Source organism: Mustelus asterias, chromosome 13, assembly GCF_964213995.1.
Source record: "Mustelus asterias chromosome 13, sMusAst1.hap1.1, whole genome shotgun sequence".
NCBI lineage: Eukaryota > Metazoa > Chordata > Chondrichthyes > Carcharhiniformes > Triakidae > Mustelus > Mustelus asterias.
In genome coordinates this window covers 8,328,359-8,346,482 of record NC_135813.1, presented here as the reverse complement: position 1 = coordinate 8,346,482, position 18,124 = coordinate 8,328,359, and the positions used below count along the sequence as shown (strand labels likewise).

The following is an 18,124-nucleotide window of genomic DNA, read 5'->3' as shown; positions in this document are numbered from 1 at the left end:
ACAAGGCACAAGTCAGGAGTGTGATGGAATACACCCCACTTGCCTGGATGGGTGCAGCTCCAACAACACTGATGAAGCTCAACACCATCCAAGACAAAGCAGCCCACTTGATTGCGACCCCTTCCACAAACATTCAATCCCTCCACCACCGACAAACAGTGGCAACCATATGTACCATCTATAAGATGCACTGCTGTAACTCACCAAGGCTCCTTAGGCAGCACCTTCCAAACCCATGACCACCGGAAGGACAAGAGCAGCAGATCTTAAAATCAGGACATTTGGCCCATCGAGTCTGCACTGACAACAATCCCACGCAGGCCCTATCTCCGTAATCCCATGTATTTACACTGCTAACCCCCCTGACACTAAGAAGAAATTTAGCCCGGCCAATCAACCTAACCCCCACACCTTTGGACTGTGGGAGGAAACCGGAGCACCCGGAGGAAACCCACACAGACACGTGAAGAATGTGCAAATTCCACACAAACAATGACCTAAGCCGGGAATTGAACCCAGGTCCCTGGCAGTGAGGCAGCAGTGCTAACCACTGTGCTGCTCTGCCGTGCTTATACTCAACTTGGGCGGCACAGTGGTTAGCACTGCTGCCTCACAGTGCCAAGGACACAGGTTCGGTTCTGGCCTCAGGTGACTGTGTGTGTGGAGTTTGCACATTCTCCCCGTGTCTGCGTGGGTTTCCTCCGCGTGCTCCAGTTTCCTCCCACACTCCAAAGATGTGTGAGTTAGGTTGATTGGCTGTGCTAAATTGACCCTAGTGTCAGGGGATTAGCAGGGCAAATGTGTGGGGTTATGGGATAGGGGCTGAGAGGGAGTGCAGGGTGCAGGTCACATTCTGCCATTTCTAGTTCCTGAACTTGACCCTATTTCATTCAGGTCCTTATTCTCTATCCAGATGAACAGCTACAGCAAAGAAAATGAGTGTTTCAAATTTCCTATCTCTCTGAAGTAAATACATTATCAATGGGAGGAGGCTAAAACAGATTTGTGATTACTTCACTGTGTTGGCACCTGATTGGGTGAATTTTCTTTTATAGAGCATTCCCCACCTCCCGCTCAAAGCTTCGGGTTGATTGTGTTACGGGGTAACGATGGAAGGTCATATCTCCTAAACGTTGTTTCACTCCCCACAGACACTGCCTGACCTGCTGAATGTCTCCAGCATGTTCTGTTCTTATCTCAGTATTGATTAATGGTATTTTCAATGTTAACATGTTAGCTTCCTAAGCTCCTATCGTTAAATCTCTTTGCTTTTTGCTATCGGTGGATCAGAAATTGCGCCCTCAGTCGTGACATTGAAACAGGTCACACAAAGGCGTGTGGAGAATGGTGCACTATGTGCTGCATTACAAACTAGGTTCACAAGGATGACAAACACTTCCACTCAGTTCAGTGTGTGCACAGGTGCGACACGGTGGCACAGGGCTTGGCACAGGGCTTAGCACTGCTGCCTCACAGCGACAGGGACCCAGGTTCAATTCCCGGCTTGGGTCACTGTGTTAAGCCTCTCAGTTGCAGTCCAGTAATAAAAGATGATGCAAGTCTCGCTTCTTCACAAACTCACTTTACTCTTTTTACAACTCCCCCCTTATACACACATCCAACATCCTGTAACCCCTTTACACATCCCGGTGAGTGCTACTAAAGAATTAAATTGGGTCTGAAGTGGAAGGTTCCAGTTAACCCATTCCTAACCCACTGTCTGTGCGGAGTCTGCACGTTCTCCCCGTGTCTGCGTGGGTTTCCTCTGGGTGCTCCGGTTTCCCCCCCCACAGTCCGAAAGATGTGCTGGTTAAGGTTGCTTTGGCCATGCTAAATTCTCCCTCAGTGTACCCGAACAGGCGCCGGAGTGTGGCGAGTAGGGGATTTTCACAGTAACTTCAGTAATGTAAGTCTGCTTGTGACACTAATAAACAAACATTATAAACATTATACTTCCCTGGCACTGCCCAGGCACTGCCAGGGGGTGCCAGGGTGCTACCAGGACAGTGCCTGGACATTACTCTCCCTCCGGAATGCTGCACTCTCCGGAGCTCCCCTGGGAGCTCTGTTTGCCAGGTGCAGGCCTTGGGAGACCAGTCGTGATTCACGCCACTCTACTGTCACTTCGCTATGGATAGAGATTCTGACAGGTGAGGCGTGTGGAATGATTCTGGTATCGGGGTCTGAGAATGACACGGTGAGGTAGTATAATGATGTTCCAGATGTTTGAAGGGGAAATGTAATGACAGACCTGGGGGAGTGGGGTAGGGGGTGGGGGGGGGGGTGGGGACGGAGGGGTAACAATTGCGTCACAACTTAAAACGGGACTTTGCAGCTCTGGCGATATTCTCCGCTCCCATCGTTGAATCCCGCCCAGCGCGAACGGGAACGGAAAATCCCGGCCAGAATGAATGCTCCAAGCCCAATAGACTCCTTCGAAGAGTTTGAACTCGGAACGCTGGCGGAATCTTCTGGCCCTGTTGCATTGTGGGAAGGGCAGGCGAATAAATAAAGCGGCGAACCGTTCAGAGGTCCATTGACTTCGGTGGGACTGGAATATCCTGCCGACGGGAGGGGTGGGAAAATTCCACCCGTTAGCTCTGTGTCTCCGTCGACAGATGCTGCCAGACCTGCTGAGTTTGTCCAGCATTGTTGCGATAACACTTCCTCTCCCCTGGGGAGGGACTGACCTCTGCTTATGTCTTGAGTTGAGGGCAGTCATTTGTGCCCTGCTATGTTTGTTCAAATACTCAGTGCTTAACCAGTTGTGCCCGCACTAAGGTTCTGATCCTTTTTTTTCTTCCTTCTCCAGGTACTGTTGCCATGGATCTACAGAATACAGAGTGCCAGCCATCCAGTGGCGCTACCCTGACCTTGCCAACAGAAAATGGAGCAGGGAGTAGAAGGCCTAGCATTGGACCCGTCCTTGAGATTGCTGACACTGCCGCCATCTTACCATGTGACCTCTTAAGTGACCAATCGGAGGACGAGGCGAACCCATCTGATGATGACAGCCTACCTGCCCCTGAGTGAGTAACTGCCTTAACGATGACTTTCAACGAATACCTTACTTTAAATTCTTTCATGTGATGTGGGTATTGCTGGCAAGGCCACCCCGAATTGCCTTTGTACTCTAAGCCAGAGTTTCCCAGTCAGTGTGCACAGCACACTGGTGTGCCTTGAAGTCCCCTGCAAGCATTTTTGATTAGATTTGATTTATTCTTGTCACAGGTATTGGTATAGAGTGAAAAGTGTTGCTTCTTGCCTGCCATACAGACAAAGCATATCACTCATAGAGTACATAGGAGAGGGGGCAGAATATGGTGTTACAGTCATAGCTGGGGTGAAGAGAAAGATCAGCTTAATATAAGTGTAAGTCATTTAATTCCTCAGAATTGACGAAGGCAGCACTGATACGTTGAATTTCTTTTATTGAGCAGAATTAAAAATTAACACATTACAGAAACCAGAAAAAACTGTGAGAGAGAGAAAGAGAAATAATGGCAAAAGACTGTATTGTAAAGGTCTCGAAAACAGGCTTGACTGAATACAGAATTATAAGTTTTCCGTTATCTCGTATTGAAATTGCTTGGTACAAGCTGTCTCTAACTTTCATAAAAAATTTGCAGCTGTGGCCATGAAAGTTTTGATTTGGCTTATGAGAAAGCCATTTCTGCCAGCATTGTACTTTCAAAGAATGCAGTCAATTTTCCAAGCTAATCCCAGCATCCCTGCTGAGTTTAAAATGTGGTCAAGTTAGCTTTAAAAGTTTAGCATTTAAATATAATTGCATCGGCAGAAATATCTTAAAATGAAGTCTTTGCATAAATGAAGCAATCCATACACAGAATCCACAACAATAAGGTAGGTCCATTCAAAGGTCTGACAGCAGCAGGGAAGAAGCTGTTCTTGAGTCGGTTGATACGTGACCTCAGATTTTTGTATCTTTATCCTGACGGAAGAAGGTGGAAGAGAGAATGTCCGGGGTGCGTGGGGTCCTTAATTATGCTGGCTGCTTTGCCGAGGCAGCGGGAAGTGTAGACAGAGTCAATGGATGGGAGGCCGGTTTGCATGATGGATTGGGCTACAATCACGACCCTTTGTACTTTCTTGCGGTTTTGGGCAGAGCAGGAGCCATACCAAGCTGTGATACAACCAGAAAGAATGCTTTCTATGGTGCATCTGGTGAGAGTCGTAGCTGACATGCCAAATTTCCTTAGTCTTCTGAGAAAGTAGAGGCGTTGGTGGGCTTTCCTAACTATAGAGGCAGCGTGCCGCGAAAGATGATTCAAAATCATGTGATTAAACTCAAATTAACTTTCGTGTTCAGCTCTGCGATCAGAATCTCCAAGACCCGACGATTCTTGGGCGTCCAGTGCATGTGCTGGCTGAGAAAGAGCTGCATACGGGTGGTTTAGAGTTTTTCACGTTGGGCAGACTCATGCGCTTAACCAACGGGGCTTTGAGCTGAAGACAAAAGTTCCATTTTCTTGTACAAAAAGCCAAAACTCAAAAAGGGAGAAGTGAAAGAGACAGGAAGAGGTTACAAAAAACAGATGAGAGGACAGGGGAGAAGTTAAAAACAAATTTCCCTGTAAGGGAAGAAGACAGAGAATCATAGAATCCCTGCAGAGAAGAAGGAGGCCATTCGGGCCATCGAGTCCACACCGATCACAATCCCACCCAGGTCCTATTCCCGTAACCCCACATACTTACCCTGCTGATCCCCCTGACGTGGAACTCAGGGGGAATTTAGTAAGGCCAATCCACCTAACGCGCACATCTTTGGACTGTGGGAGGAAACAGGAGCACCCGGAGGAAACCCACGCAGTAACGGGGAGAATGTGCAAACTCCACGCAGACAGTGACCCGAGGCCGGAATCGAACCCTAGCCATTGTGACACTGTGCCGCCCTTATAGGAATTGTACCTAAATTTCTTTTTATTGTATGGAGGTGTGCGTTGACGTATAAAGGGTCGGGAACCACTACTCCAAGCCATTTCACAGGACAGTTTAGAGTTAACCACATTGCTCACAGTGTTAACTGATGGTAAGTTGGTTAGCCTGAAGACATTTCCACTTACACTTGCATTTAGGTATAAACTATTTTGACTTCTGGAGGAGTGTGATGGATGACAGGCGATTTTGTAAAACCGTTGATTCTTACTGGTGAATCCCCCCACCATCAGCTTTGGGGATCAAACAACATGAATAACAAAACTGCTCTCAGACTCCTGAGATCTGAGTGTTTTTACTATTCTCCTCAAATAGGAATTTATTTCCCCAAGCCTGCTTCTTTATAAGCACCTCCTGACCCATGGGTTAACAGAAGATGGATGAAGATATCCCTTTGGATCTTTGCTGCCTCCAGAATATCAATCGTAACCACGTTCTCATCGCAGCATCCAGTTCTATTTGAAGTGAAGGATGCAGCTAAAGGGGGAAAAGGATTTGTTACCATGTGGACTTATATAAAACGCACATGGATTTGATCAAAAGCAGTTTCAACATCTGACAATGCTGCTTTTATGCTGTGTAAATGGCTGATTTAACTGTATTGGTTGCAGTAAGACACCCATCCCTTTATCATACCTCTTCCATTCCAAAGCATTAGGCAAGATTTTCCAGCCCTTCGGTGGCACAGTGGGTTAGCACTGCTGCCTCACAGCGTGAGGGACCCGGGTTCGATTCCTGGCTTGGTGAGTGCCTGTGTGGAGTTTGCACACTCTCCCCGTGTCTGCGTGGGTTTCCTCTGGGTGCTCTGGTTTCCTCCCACAGTTCAAAGATGTGCGCGTTAGGTGGATTGGCCTTACTAAATTAGTTTTTAACTAGCGAGGGTACATGCATCGGGTTATGGGGATAGGGCCTGGGTGGGATTGTGGTCGGTGCAGACTCGATGGGCCGAATGGCCCTCTTCTGCACTGTAGGGATTCTATGTTCTATGTTCCCACCGGCGGGATCTTCCAGTCCCACCCAAGGTGACCCCCGCCACCGCCACCCCCCCCACCCAACTCCACCCCCTTGGCAGGGTGGGCGATCCTCAGCAGGACCAGAAGATCCCACCGGCAGCCAACGATCGAGCAACTGCCACTGCTGGAAAACCTCCATGGCAGGGCAAGAGGTAGGGGGGGACAGAAAATTCTGAAATCTGGGCCATTGTCTATGTTCCAGTTCCAAAATAATTTAATCTTGTGAATGCAGTTGCTGGAGTTTACATGGGAGGCGTGCAAAATCGTGAAATATATCACAAGAGCTGGAAAATATTAAATCCACATAGAAGAGTCGTTTGTCTAGCTGTATTGACCCCGAGCGATGGTATTACACCCCGGGGATAAGTCTCCAAGGGTCTTCTATGATGGCATTCATCTGAGCTACAAACCAGCCTATTGTTGCTGGTGTAATCATCATGTAACCGGCGCTAGAGGAATGCAGTATGAATGCTCTATTGAAAGATTAATGTGCTGACTTTAGTTTTTTTTTGACAACCTAAAATACTCCTAATCATTTGCACAAAATTGTTACCTTAGCAAATACCTTCAAGGTGAGGCAAACACATCTCTTTTCAGCTAAAATGCAGAGAACTGAGTAAAGAAACAAAGACCTAAGTTGTGATCAGGTAAAACTGATACCTTGCAGCACATTACAGGATACCTCATCCACCACAACACACATGAGGGAGCTGAAGGAACACGGCTCACAGAGTTAAGAAGTACGAACCCCTAAGTAGCGCACCCCTGGTTTCCGAGGCCTAAGCTTTCAGACTCTTTCCCCCAGTGGGATCCTCCAGTCTCACCAATGGGGTCTCCACCACACATAGATTCCCTTAGAACCCCCACAATGCAAAAGGAGGCCATTTGGCCCATCTTACCCAGTCCCACCCCCTGCCCTAACCCTATAACCCGCACATTTACCATGGCCAATCCACCTAACCTGCGCATCTTTGGAAACTAAAAGTCAATTTAGCATGGCCAATCCACCTAAACTAAAGTTTATTTATCAGTGTCACAAGTAGGCTTACATTAACACTGCAATGAAGTTACTGTGAAAACCCCCTAGTCGCCACACTCCTGCACCCGTTCAGGTACACTGAGGGAGAATTTAGATGGCCAATGCACCCAACCAGTATGTCTTTTGGACTGTGGGAGGAAACCGGAGCACCCGGAGGAAACCCACGCAGACACGGGGAGAATGTGTGAACTCCACATAGACAGTGACCAGAGGCCAGAATTGAACCTGGGTCTCTGGCTCTGTGAGGCAGCAGTGCTAACCATTGTGTCACCATGCCACCCAAGGACAAGGTCAGAAAATAGAAGCCAAGATTTCTCTAGTATCCCTAAACCTAAATGCAACCTGTTGGAGTTCAATAAAAATCCATTCTGATCTGGTAAGAATGCCTGTCACATAAGGCAAGGCGGCACGGTAGCACAGTGGTTAGCACCGCTGCTTCACAGCTCCAGGGACCTGGGTTCGATTCCCGGCTTGGGTCACTGTCTGTGTGGAGTTTGCACATTCTCCTTGTGTCTGCATGGGTTTCCTTCGGGTGCTCCGGTTTCCTCCCACAGTCCAAAGATGTGCAGGTTAGGTTGATTGGCCATGCTAAAATTGCTCATTAGTGTCCCGGGATGCGTAGGTTAGAGGGATTAGTTGGTAAATATGTAGGGATATGGGGGTAGGGCCTGGGTGGGATTGTGGTCGGTGCAGACTCGATGGGCCGAATGGCCTCTTTTTGTGCTGTAGGGTTTCTAAGATTCTAAGATTTGTCCAGGTCCCAGTTGAAATGAAAGTTCAATCCATAGGCCCTTGCAGAACTTTTCTTTCTTCCCTTACCTGTTGCTGAATAACAAGTGGTTTTCCCCAGTGCTTCTTTCTAATCACATTCTGACCCCACGGTCAAGGCAAGCTGAATGAATTGCCCTTCTTGGCCCATCTGATTTCACCCCCTGTGGAAGGCCAACCTGACCGCATTCTCAGTGCAACATCTGGCTGTTTTTGAAATGAGGGATTTGGCTCAAAGGTGAAGGTTAGGGGAGGCAGTGGCATAGTGATATTTTCACTGTACCAGTAATCCAGAGACTCAAGGTAATGGTCTGGGGACCTGGGTTCGAATCCCACCACGGGATTCCTCAGAAGACTAAGGAAATTTGGCATGTCAACTACGACTCTTACCAACTTTTACCGATGCACCATAGAAAGCATTCTTTCTGGTTGTATCACAGCTTGGTATGGCTCCTGCTCTGCCCAAGACCGCAAGGAACTACGAAAGGTCGTGAATGTAGCCCAATCCAATCCGCAAACCAGCCTCCCATCCATTGACTCTGTCTACACTTTCCGCTGCCTCGGCAAAGCAGCCAGCATAATTATGGACCCCACACACCCTGGACATTCTCTCTTCCACCTTCTTCCATTGGGAAAAAGATACAGAAGTCTGAAGTCACATACCAACCAACTCAAGAACAGCTTCTTCCCTGCTGCTGTCGGACTTTTGAATGGACCTACCTTGCATTAAGTGATCTTTCTCTACACCCTAGCTATGACTGTAACACTACATTCTGCACTCTCTCGTTTCCTTCTCTATGAACGGTATGTTTTGTCTGTATAGCGCGCAAGAAATAATACTTTTCACTGTATGTTAATACATGTGACAATAATAAATCAAATCAAATCAAAAAGGATGGTGAAATTTAAATTCAATAAAAATCTGGAATTAGAGGCCTAAGAATGACTACAAAGCCATTGTCATTTGTCGTAAAAACCCAGCTTGTTCATTAGGGAAGGAAACTTGCTGTCCTTACCTGGTCTGGCCAACATGTGACTCCAGAGCCACAGCAATGTGGTTGACTCTCAACTGCCTTTGGGCAACTTCGGATGGGCAATAAATGCTGGCCAGCCAGTGAACAGGTTTAACGTTTGACAAGGCTGCTTATTTTTATGGATGAATGACCAATTTAACTACATTTAATTGTACTAATCATCCTCATATCATAGAATCCCTACAGTGCAGGAAGCCATTCAGTCCATTGAGTCTGCGCCCACCCACTTTTTTAGATCTATCCTCGCTAATCCCCCTAACCTACACATCTTTGGACACTAAGGGGCAATTTAGCATGGCTAATCCACCCAACCTACACATCTTTGGACACTAAGGGGCAATTTAGCATGGCCAATCCACCTAACCTGCACATCTTTGGAGTGTGGGAGGACGTCCATTCATGTCCCACCGCCACTGCAAGTGGGGACGGAGAATTTGGCACTCAGCCAAATCTCCGTTCACTGAAGCGGAACCAGAGAATCCTGCTGGAGTGAATGGCCAGGGAATTCCAGCCAACGTTTCAAGTCAGTTTGCCGCTTCATCAGAGCTGAGAGAGGGAAAATTGGTTAGACACTAAACTGTAACTGGAAGAGATTTTCTTGATCTGATTTGATTTGATTTATTACTGTCACATGTATTATCACACAGTGAAAAGTATTGTTTCTTGCGCGCTATACAGACAAAGCATACCGTTCATAGAGAAGGAAAAGAGAGTGCAGAATGTAGTGTTACAGTCATAGCTAGGGTGTAGAGAAAGATCAACTTAATGCAAAGTAGGTCCATTCGAAAGTCTGATGGCAACAGGGAGGAAGCTGTTCTTGAGTCGATTGGTACGTGACCTCAGACATTTGTATCTTTTTCCCAATGGAAGAAGATGGAAGAGAGAATGTCCGGGGTATGTGGGGTCCTTGATTATGCTGGCTGCTTTTCCGAGGCAGCGGGAAGTGTAGACAGAGTCAATGCATGGGAGGCTGGTTGGAGTGATGAATTGGGCTGCGTTCATGACCTTTTGTATGTCTGATGGCAGCAGGGAAGATTGCAGAGAAATTGTAACTTTTTTCACCAGGACGGACTGGTTTAAAGGGGAAAATCTAAAGAGGCTTTCAAAATGATGAACAGGTGATTGATTTACTGGCGGGTAAATACAGAAACTTAGAGACACAGAAAATAGGAGCAGGAGTTGGCCATTCGGCTCTTCGAATGGCCCCTCTGCCATTCATTATGATCCCCATGGCTGATCATCCAACTCAGTAACTTGTTCCCGCTTTCCCTCCACATCCTTTGGTCCATTTAGCCCCACATGCTATATCTAACTCCTTCTTGAAAACAAACCATGTTTTGGCCTCAACTGTTTTCTGTGGTAATCCATCATACAAACCAGGCACCCACCTACTGACTCTGTCTACATTTCCCACTGCCTCAGAAAAGCAGCCAGCATAATTAAGGACCCCACGCACCCCAGACATTCTCTCTTCCACCTTCTTCTGTCGGGAAAAAGATACAAAAGTCTGATATCACGTACCAACCGACTCAAGAACAGTTTCTTCCCCGCTGCCATGCATTCAGTTGATCTTTCTCTACACCCAAGTAATACTGCAACATTACATTCTGCACTCTCTCCTTTCCTTCTCTATGAACGCTTTGTCTGTATAGCGCACAAGAAACAATACTTTTCACTGTATACTAATACATGTGACAATAATAAATCAAATAAAATAAAATAAAATCACATTAGTGAATCGAACAGATTCACCACACTCTGCATGAAGAAATTTCTCCTTATCTCACCCTAAATTGTTTACCCTTTATACATAGACTGTAACCCCTGGTTCTGGACATCCCCTGCCATCAGGAACTTTCTTCCTGCATCTGTCCTGCCTAGTCCTGTTAGAATTTTATAAGTTTCTATGAGATCCCCCGCTCATTCTTCTAAACTCCAGCAAAATATAATCCTAACCAACTCAATCTCTCCTCATACATCAGTCCCACCATCCCAGGAATCAGCCTGGTAAACCTTGGCTGCATTCCCTCTAGAGCAAGAACATCCTTCCTCAGAAAAGGATACCAAAACTGCACACAATACTCCAGGTGTGGTCTCACCAAGACCTGATGTAACTACAGCAAGAAATCCCTGTTCCTATATGCGAATCCTCTTGCAATGAAGGCCAACATACCATTTGCCTTCTTTATCACCTACTGCATCTGCCTGCTTACTTTCAGTGGCTGGTATATGAGGACATCCAGTTCTCATTGCACATTCCCTTCTCTAATTTATAGCCATTCAAATAATTAATAGTCTGTCTTCCTGGTTTTGCTACCAAAGTGGATAAGTGACATTTATCCGCATTATGCTGCATCTGTCATGCATTTGCCCACTCACTCAGCCTGTCTAAATCACACTGAAGAATCTCTGCATCCAATGAACAAGGGAGAACTGGTTCAACATGATGGCTGGGGAGATGGAAAAGGATGTCAGAGAATTTTGTTTTCACAAGAGTGGGTTATCAGAACATAATTGGTCATTGGGGTGCTTAGAACTGATTTCTAAATTGGCATTATTTTAATGCTGGCATTAATCCTGCTAAAAATCTCAACCACAGAACATATTAAAAGGAATTGAATTGACAAAGGCTGATAAAAAAGGATATGACTAAAGGCGATGGAAATTGGATAGCTCCAATTAAACAGCTAGTGCACATATGATGGGTTGAATGGCTTCTTGGGATTTAATATTGCTGCACATAGCACAATGCAGCACGGTGGCACAGTGGTTAGCACTGCTGCCTCACAGTGCTATGGACCCGGGTTCAATTCCCAGCTTGGGTCACTGTCTGTGCGGAGTCTGCACGTTCTCTCCGTGTCTGCGTGGGTTTCCTCCGGGTGCTCCGGTTTCCTCCCACAGTCTGAAAGACGTGCTGGTTTGGTGCATTGCCCATACTAAATTGTCCCTCAGTGTACCCGAACAGGTGCCAGGGTGCGGCGACTGGGGGATTTTCACAGTGGCTTCATTGCAGTGTTAATGTAAGCCTACTTGTGACACTAACATCCCTCCGAGGTTTTCTCCCTTGATTTCTGTTTATTTTTCAGCCCTGTTTTTGTGGTGGTTCTCACTGAACAAAAATTAATTTAATTTGCCCACAAGGATCACAATTTAGTGCTGAAATGTGTAGAGTTCCTCAGAACCGCTGGGAGATGTTATTGGATGGACCTGGCTGGAGGTGCAGCATGTATCATTTATTTCCTTGCAACTTACAGCTTAATTGTGTACACTTTCGTCAAAAAGCAATCTGTTGGTCAGAACTCCTTCAATGTGCTTCTACTGTGACTCATGGAGTTTAATTAGTCCGTAATGTGTTGTCAGACAGAAAGCTTTGATGCTGATTTAAAGGAAGGTGATTTATTGACTTATTATTTTGCGGTTTGCCAAGGCTGAGTTGCGATCGGCATCATTTGTAGACTTGTGTCTTAAGCAATTATAAGTCGCGGACATGGTTGTTTTGAAGGTTAATGGACAGTGCAGTGCAGAGAAGGTGAGACCCCGGACTGAATTTTGCGCATGTTTTTGCACGCAGTTATCGGCAGGCCCAGAAGCAACTGTGCTTCCAGCCGAGATCGAAACCAAAGAACATAGAGCAGTACAGCACATTAATGCCCTTTGGCTGACGATGTTGTGCTGAACATGACGCCAAATTAAACTAATCCCTTCTGCCTGCCCTTGGCCCATATCCCTCGATTCCTTGCATATTCATGTTTTTTAAATTCATTCGTGGGACATGTGCGTCGCTGGCTGGCCAGAATTTATTGCTGATCCCTAGTTGCCCGAGGGGAGTTGAGAGTCAACCACATTGCTGTGGCTCTGGAGATGTTTTTTTTTAAATGTGAGTGTGGCTGGCTGGGCCAACATTCGTTACCCATCCCTAGTTGCCCTTGAACTGAGTGGCTTGCTGGACCATTTCAGAGGGCAGTTAAGACTCAGCCACATTGCTGTGGCTCTGGAGCCACATGTGGGCCCGACGGGGTAAAGACGGCAGATTTCCTTCCCTGAAGGACATGAGTGAACCAGATGGGTATTTCCGACAATCGACAATTATTTCATGGTCATCAGTAGATTCTTAATTTCAAATTTTTTTTTCCTTGAATTCAAATTCCACCATCTGCTGTAGCGGGATTCAAACCCGGGTCCCCAGAACATCAGTTGTGTTTCTGGATTAATAGTCTAGCGATAATACCACTAAGCTATCACCTCCCCTTATTTAAAAGCCCCTAAAATGCCCCCATCGTCTCTGTTTGCACCACCACCCCTGGCAGCATGTTCCAGACACCTATCACTCTTTGTGTAAAAACATTTGCCCCTGACATCTCTTTTGAACTTTCCCCCTCTCACCTTAAGTGCACGCTCTCTAGTATTAGACATTTCAACTCTGGGAAAAAGATTCTGACTGTCAACCATATCTACGCCTCTCATAATTTTAAAGCCTTCTATCAGGTCTCCCCTCAGCCTTGAGGCTGATCCAGAGGAAACAACCCTAGTTTGTCCAGCCTCTCCTTATAGCTCATATCCTTCAATCCAGGCAGCATCCTGGTAAACCTCTTCCGCACCCTCTCCAAAGCCTCTACATCCTTCCTGCAATATGGTGACCAAAATTACTCGAAGTGCAGCCTAACCAAAGTTTTATAAAGCTGCAACATGACATCCTGACTCTTGTACTGAAGGCCCCAACCAATAAAAGCAAGCACACCCATGTACCTTCTTTAATGCCCTATCTACCTATGTGGCCGCTTTCAGGGAGCTATGGATTTGAACCCCAAGATCCCCCTGTACATCAGTGCTGTTCAGGGTCCTGCCATTAACTGTATACTTACCCTTAATATTTGATCTCTGAACACACTTTCACACCTGATGGACAAATAAGGGCTGGCCGGTGTGAAAGGCAGCCAGACATTGGCGCAGCGCTGTGTGAAAGGACAGGGACAGGTCCAATAGGGACCCAGTGGGGGATTTAAATAGAGGAGGGACAGCTACTGAAGACCGTGAGTGGTTAGTGAGGAGCCGCAGGGAGCTGTCCAGCAGTGATTATAAAAATCGCTATCAGTTATGGTCTCAGCACCCGCTGGGTAGACTAGGTGGGCAGGGCAGTGCCAGGGGGCACTCTGCACCCTGGTTTCCGGGTGAGTGCTTATGCCCTCTAGTGGAGGCAGTGAGTGCCAGGCATGACATTCTCATGTTGCAGGATGGCAAGGGGAGGGTTTGGAGGCATGATACATGGAGGCACAGGGCAGCACGGTGGCACAGTGATTAGCATTGATGCCTCACAGCGCCAGGGACCCAAGTTCACATACAGCCAGGAAAATTCTATCCTGGATCACTACTTACATCTAAATGGGAACAGACTCCAGCTTTAACAATATGCCGTAGTGTCAATAAAGACAAATAGACTCAGACAGGCAATTGCTCAGATAATGCAGCTGCTTTGGAAATTTACAGCTGTTTAGCTGCTTAGGAACAGAAAAACAGGAGGACACCATTATAGCTCTCCCCATCCCCCTACCTCCACCGCCCCCCAGCCGCCCCCCCCCCCCCCCCCCCCCAACCTCTCCCCATCTCCATGGTGTGTTTTGAGGCAGCAGAGACAGCCTGTGATTGGTCGGCTGTGGTGGGATCTTCCAGTCCCGCCACTGCCAACAGGGTTTGCTGTTGTTCACCCCCTCTGCCGCCGGGCAATCCATGGCAGGGATCACCATCAGCAGGACAGGCGGCTCCCGCCGGCGGGAACAGCTGGAAAATTCCATCAATTGGGCAGAATTTTCCAACCGTTAATGCCGGCGGGATTCTCCAGTCCCGCTGCAGTGAACTGGGATATGGCTGAGTGCCAAATTCTCCGTCCTTGCTGGCAGCGACGGCAGGGTGTGAACAGCCAGTAAGGTCCCACCCAATGGGCGGGATTTTCCCGCCACATTTGCCCGAAATTTGGAAAATCCTACCCGAGGTCGACAGACCTTTGCGAAGTCCGTGTCCCGCCCGCTGCGATTCCCATGGCAGGTGCGACGAGAAAACTCTCCCCAATATCTTCAATCATTTGTTTTAAATGCGGCACTTTTGCAGAATGCAAGTTACTTTTTAATATCTTTTTGGACCATTTCCTGACTAAAATTTAGCGGGCCGTGTATTCCCAGATTCCTGGGCACAGCCAAGGTCAGGAATCGGTGCAGAAGGGCCCGAATATCTCAGAGCCGATTGGCACACTGATTTCCCCATACAGTTTCCACTGGCCGCTTTCAGGAAAGTGGATTCAGACATCATGGCTGATCATCGAATTCAATATCCTGATCCCCCCTTCCCTTCATATCCCTTCATCCCTTTAGCCCCAAGAGCTATATCTAATTTCTTCTTGAAATCACACAACGTTTTAGGCTCAATTACATTCTGTCGTGGTGAATTCCACACATTCACCACCCTCTGGGTGAAAAAATTTCTCCTCACTTCAGTTCAAAAAGGTTTACCTTATCCTCAAACTGTGACCCCTAGTTCTGGACCCTCCCCCACCATTGGGAACATTCTTTCAGAATCAACCCTGTCTAATACTGTTCGAATTTTATAAGTTTCTATGAGATCCCCTCTCACTCTTCTAAACTCCAATGAAAACAATCTCTCCTCATATGACGGACCTGCCATCCCAGGAATCAGCCTGGTAAATCTTTGCTGCACTCCCTCTATAACAAAGACATTCTTCCTCAGATAAAGACACCAAAACTGCACACAATATTCTAGATGTGGCTTCAGCAATGCTCTATACAATTGCAGCAAAACATCTCTATCTCTGTACTCAAATCCTCTCACGATGAAGGCCAACATACCATTTACCTTCTTTACTGCCTGCTATACCAGCACGCTTACTTTCAGCGACTGATGCACGAGGATATCGCTTGTTGAGTATCCACCTCTCCCAATTTACACTCATTCAACTAATAATCTGTCTTCCTATAATTGCTATCAAAGTGGATAACTTCACATTTTTCCCCATTATGCTGCATCTGCCATGCACATGCCCAGACACTCAACCTGTGCAAATCATGCTGAAGCATCTCTACATCCTCCTCACAGCTCACCCTCCCACCCAACTTTGTATCATCTGCAAATTTGGAGATAATACATTCAGCTCCCTCTTCCAAATCATTAATATATAATGTGAACAGTTGGGGTCCCAGCACAGATCCCTGTGGAACCCCACTGGTCACCGACAGCCAATAAGAAAAAGACCCATTTATGCCAACTCTTTGCTTCCTATTTGCTAACCAGGTTGGGGGGAGGGTGGGGGCGGACTCTGGGTAGGCTTATGCAGGCCCTCCCTGCCTATCTGGGTGTGGGTGCAGCCGTAGACCACACTATAGAGCTATTCTGTCCCCCTCAACCCTCCCAGCAACAATGCTGACCAGCCTGCTTTTTCTGGCTAGCGGGTACCCTCCTGTAGAAGCACCATTTCAGTTACTTGCCCTTTCCTGCAGCCCCCTGTTTCTCCAAAGCCGAAAGGCCTCTGACTGACCCTCCAGCTTCGAGAGCCCATCTGGAGCACTTAATTAGACAGGAAACCCTGTCTCCATGTTAAAATCCCCCCTGAGTTTTCCCTCGGAGGGTGGGGGGGGAGGGGTGGTATGGGAGGAGGCACTTTTAGGCCTTGGAACCAGACCTGGATCCTGTTTTCAACCCCTGCAACCCATCCGCCAAAGTGAGAATGCATCCATGGGGCGCCATCGAATACTGGGTGTAACCTGGTTCCAGAATTGCGATGCTCAGTTCGACCTCACGTTTTGATTGCAATTTCTCCAAACCGCCAGTGTGGTCTGAGCTTTGAAATCTGATTAATTCACAGTCTGTTTCAGTGAGTCAACCCACACAGGAACACGGAAAGGTAAACAAGGCATTAGTTCAATGTTGTCAGTGTCTGTCAAGTATTGTCATGTCTCTAGTTCAGAACCTGATTTTAAAATGGTGATCACACCCTTTACCAACCGCTGCATATCCATTATGTCAATTAGCAATGTGGCTCTTACTCTCCAAGCCCTATAGATTACACACAATCTACTTCATTGATGTAAATTTGGTCATATGAAATGACTGATATCCCATATCTAGATGGGACTGACTTTATTTATTACTAATTTGTGACAGAAAAATACATTGATAGATCACAAAATCATACAGCACAGGGGGAGGCCATTCAGCCCATCAAGCCAGTGCCAGCTCACTGACAGACCTATCCTATTCATAAAATCTCTACAGTGCAGAAGGAGGCCATTTGCCCATTGAGTGTGCCCATCTCTCCGATAGAGCATCCTACACAGGCCCTATCCCCGTAACCCCATGCATTTACCCTGATAATCCCCCTAACCTACACACTTTGGGACACTGAGGGGCAATTTAGTATGGCCAATCCACTTAACCTGCACATCTTTGGACTGTGGCAAGAAACTGGAGCATCCGGAGGAAACCCACACAGACACGGGGACAACGTGCAAACTCCTCACAGACAGTGACCCGAGGCCAGAATCAAACCTGGGTCCCCAATGCTGTGAGGCAGCAGTGTGAGTCACTGTGCCACCATTAATCCCATTCCTTTACTTTGTCCGATAGCCCTTTTAAATTAAGATCCAATACCCTTTTGTTAAATTGCAATTTATTATTCGTTTGCAGTATGTGAGGGTCGCTACCCAGGGCAGCATTTGTTCCCCAACCCTAACTGCCCTCTATTTCAGAGAGCATTTGAGAGCCAACCACATTGCTGTGGGTCTGGAATCACATGTAGGCCAGACCGGGTAAGGACAGCAGATTTCCTTCCATCAAGGGCATGTGTGAAGCAGATGGGTTTTTCAAATTTCACACTCTGCCATGATGAGATTCGGACCTGGTTCTTTGCCCTAGGCCCCTGGGTTACCCGTCCAGTGACAATACCACTGCCTCCCTGTAAATGAATGTTATGTTGTAGTAGTTCTATTTTTGACCATTGTACATTTTATTTCAACGTTTTAATGACAGTTCAATGGTTCAGTGCAAATGAACCATGTTGTACTGGATCACACAGATTTGATTTGATTTGATTTATTATTGTCACATGTATTAACATACAGCGAAAAGTATTGTTTCTTGCACGCTATACAGACAAAGTATACCGTTCATAGAGAAGGAAAGGAGAGAGTGCAGAATGTAGTGTTACAGTCATAGCTAGGGTGCAGAGAAAGATCAAATTAATGCAAGGGAGGTCCATTCAAAAGCCTGAGTGCAGCAGGGAAGCAGCTGTTCTTGAGTCGGTTGGTACTTGA

General features: G+C 46.8%; 1 protein-coding gene across 1 annotated transcript in view; it reads left to right on the top strand.

Moving 5' to 3' along the window:
- kcnt1b (potassium sodium-activated channel subfamily T member 1b) overlaps positions 1 to 18,124 on the top strand; it is a 423,250-nt gene that overhangs the window by 351,591 nt on the left and 53,535 nt on the right. Inside the window, exon 18 of the mRNA XM_078226287.1 lies at positions 2,813 to 3,029. Within this exon, the coding sequence (XP_078082413.1) occupies positions 2,813 to 3,029 (217 nt within the window). The remainder of the gene's footprint in view (positions 1 to 2,812; positions 3,030 to 18,124) is intronic.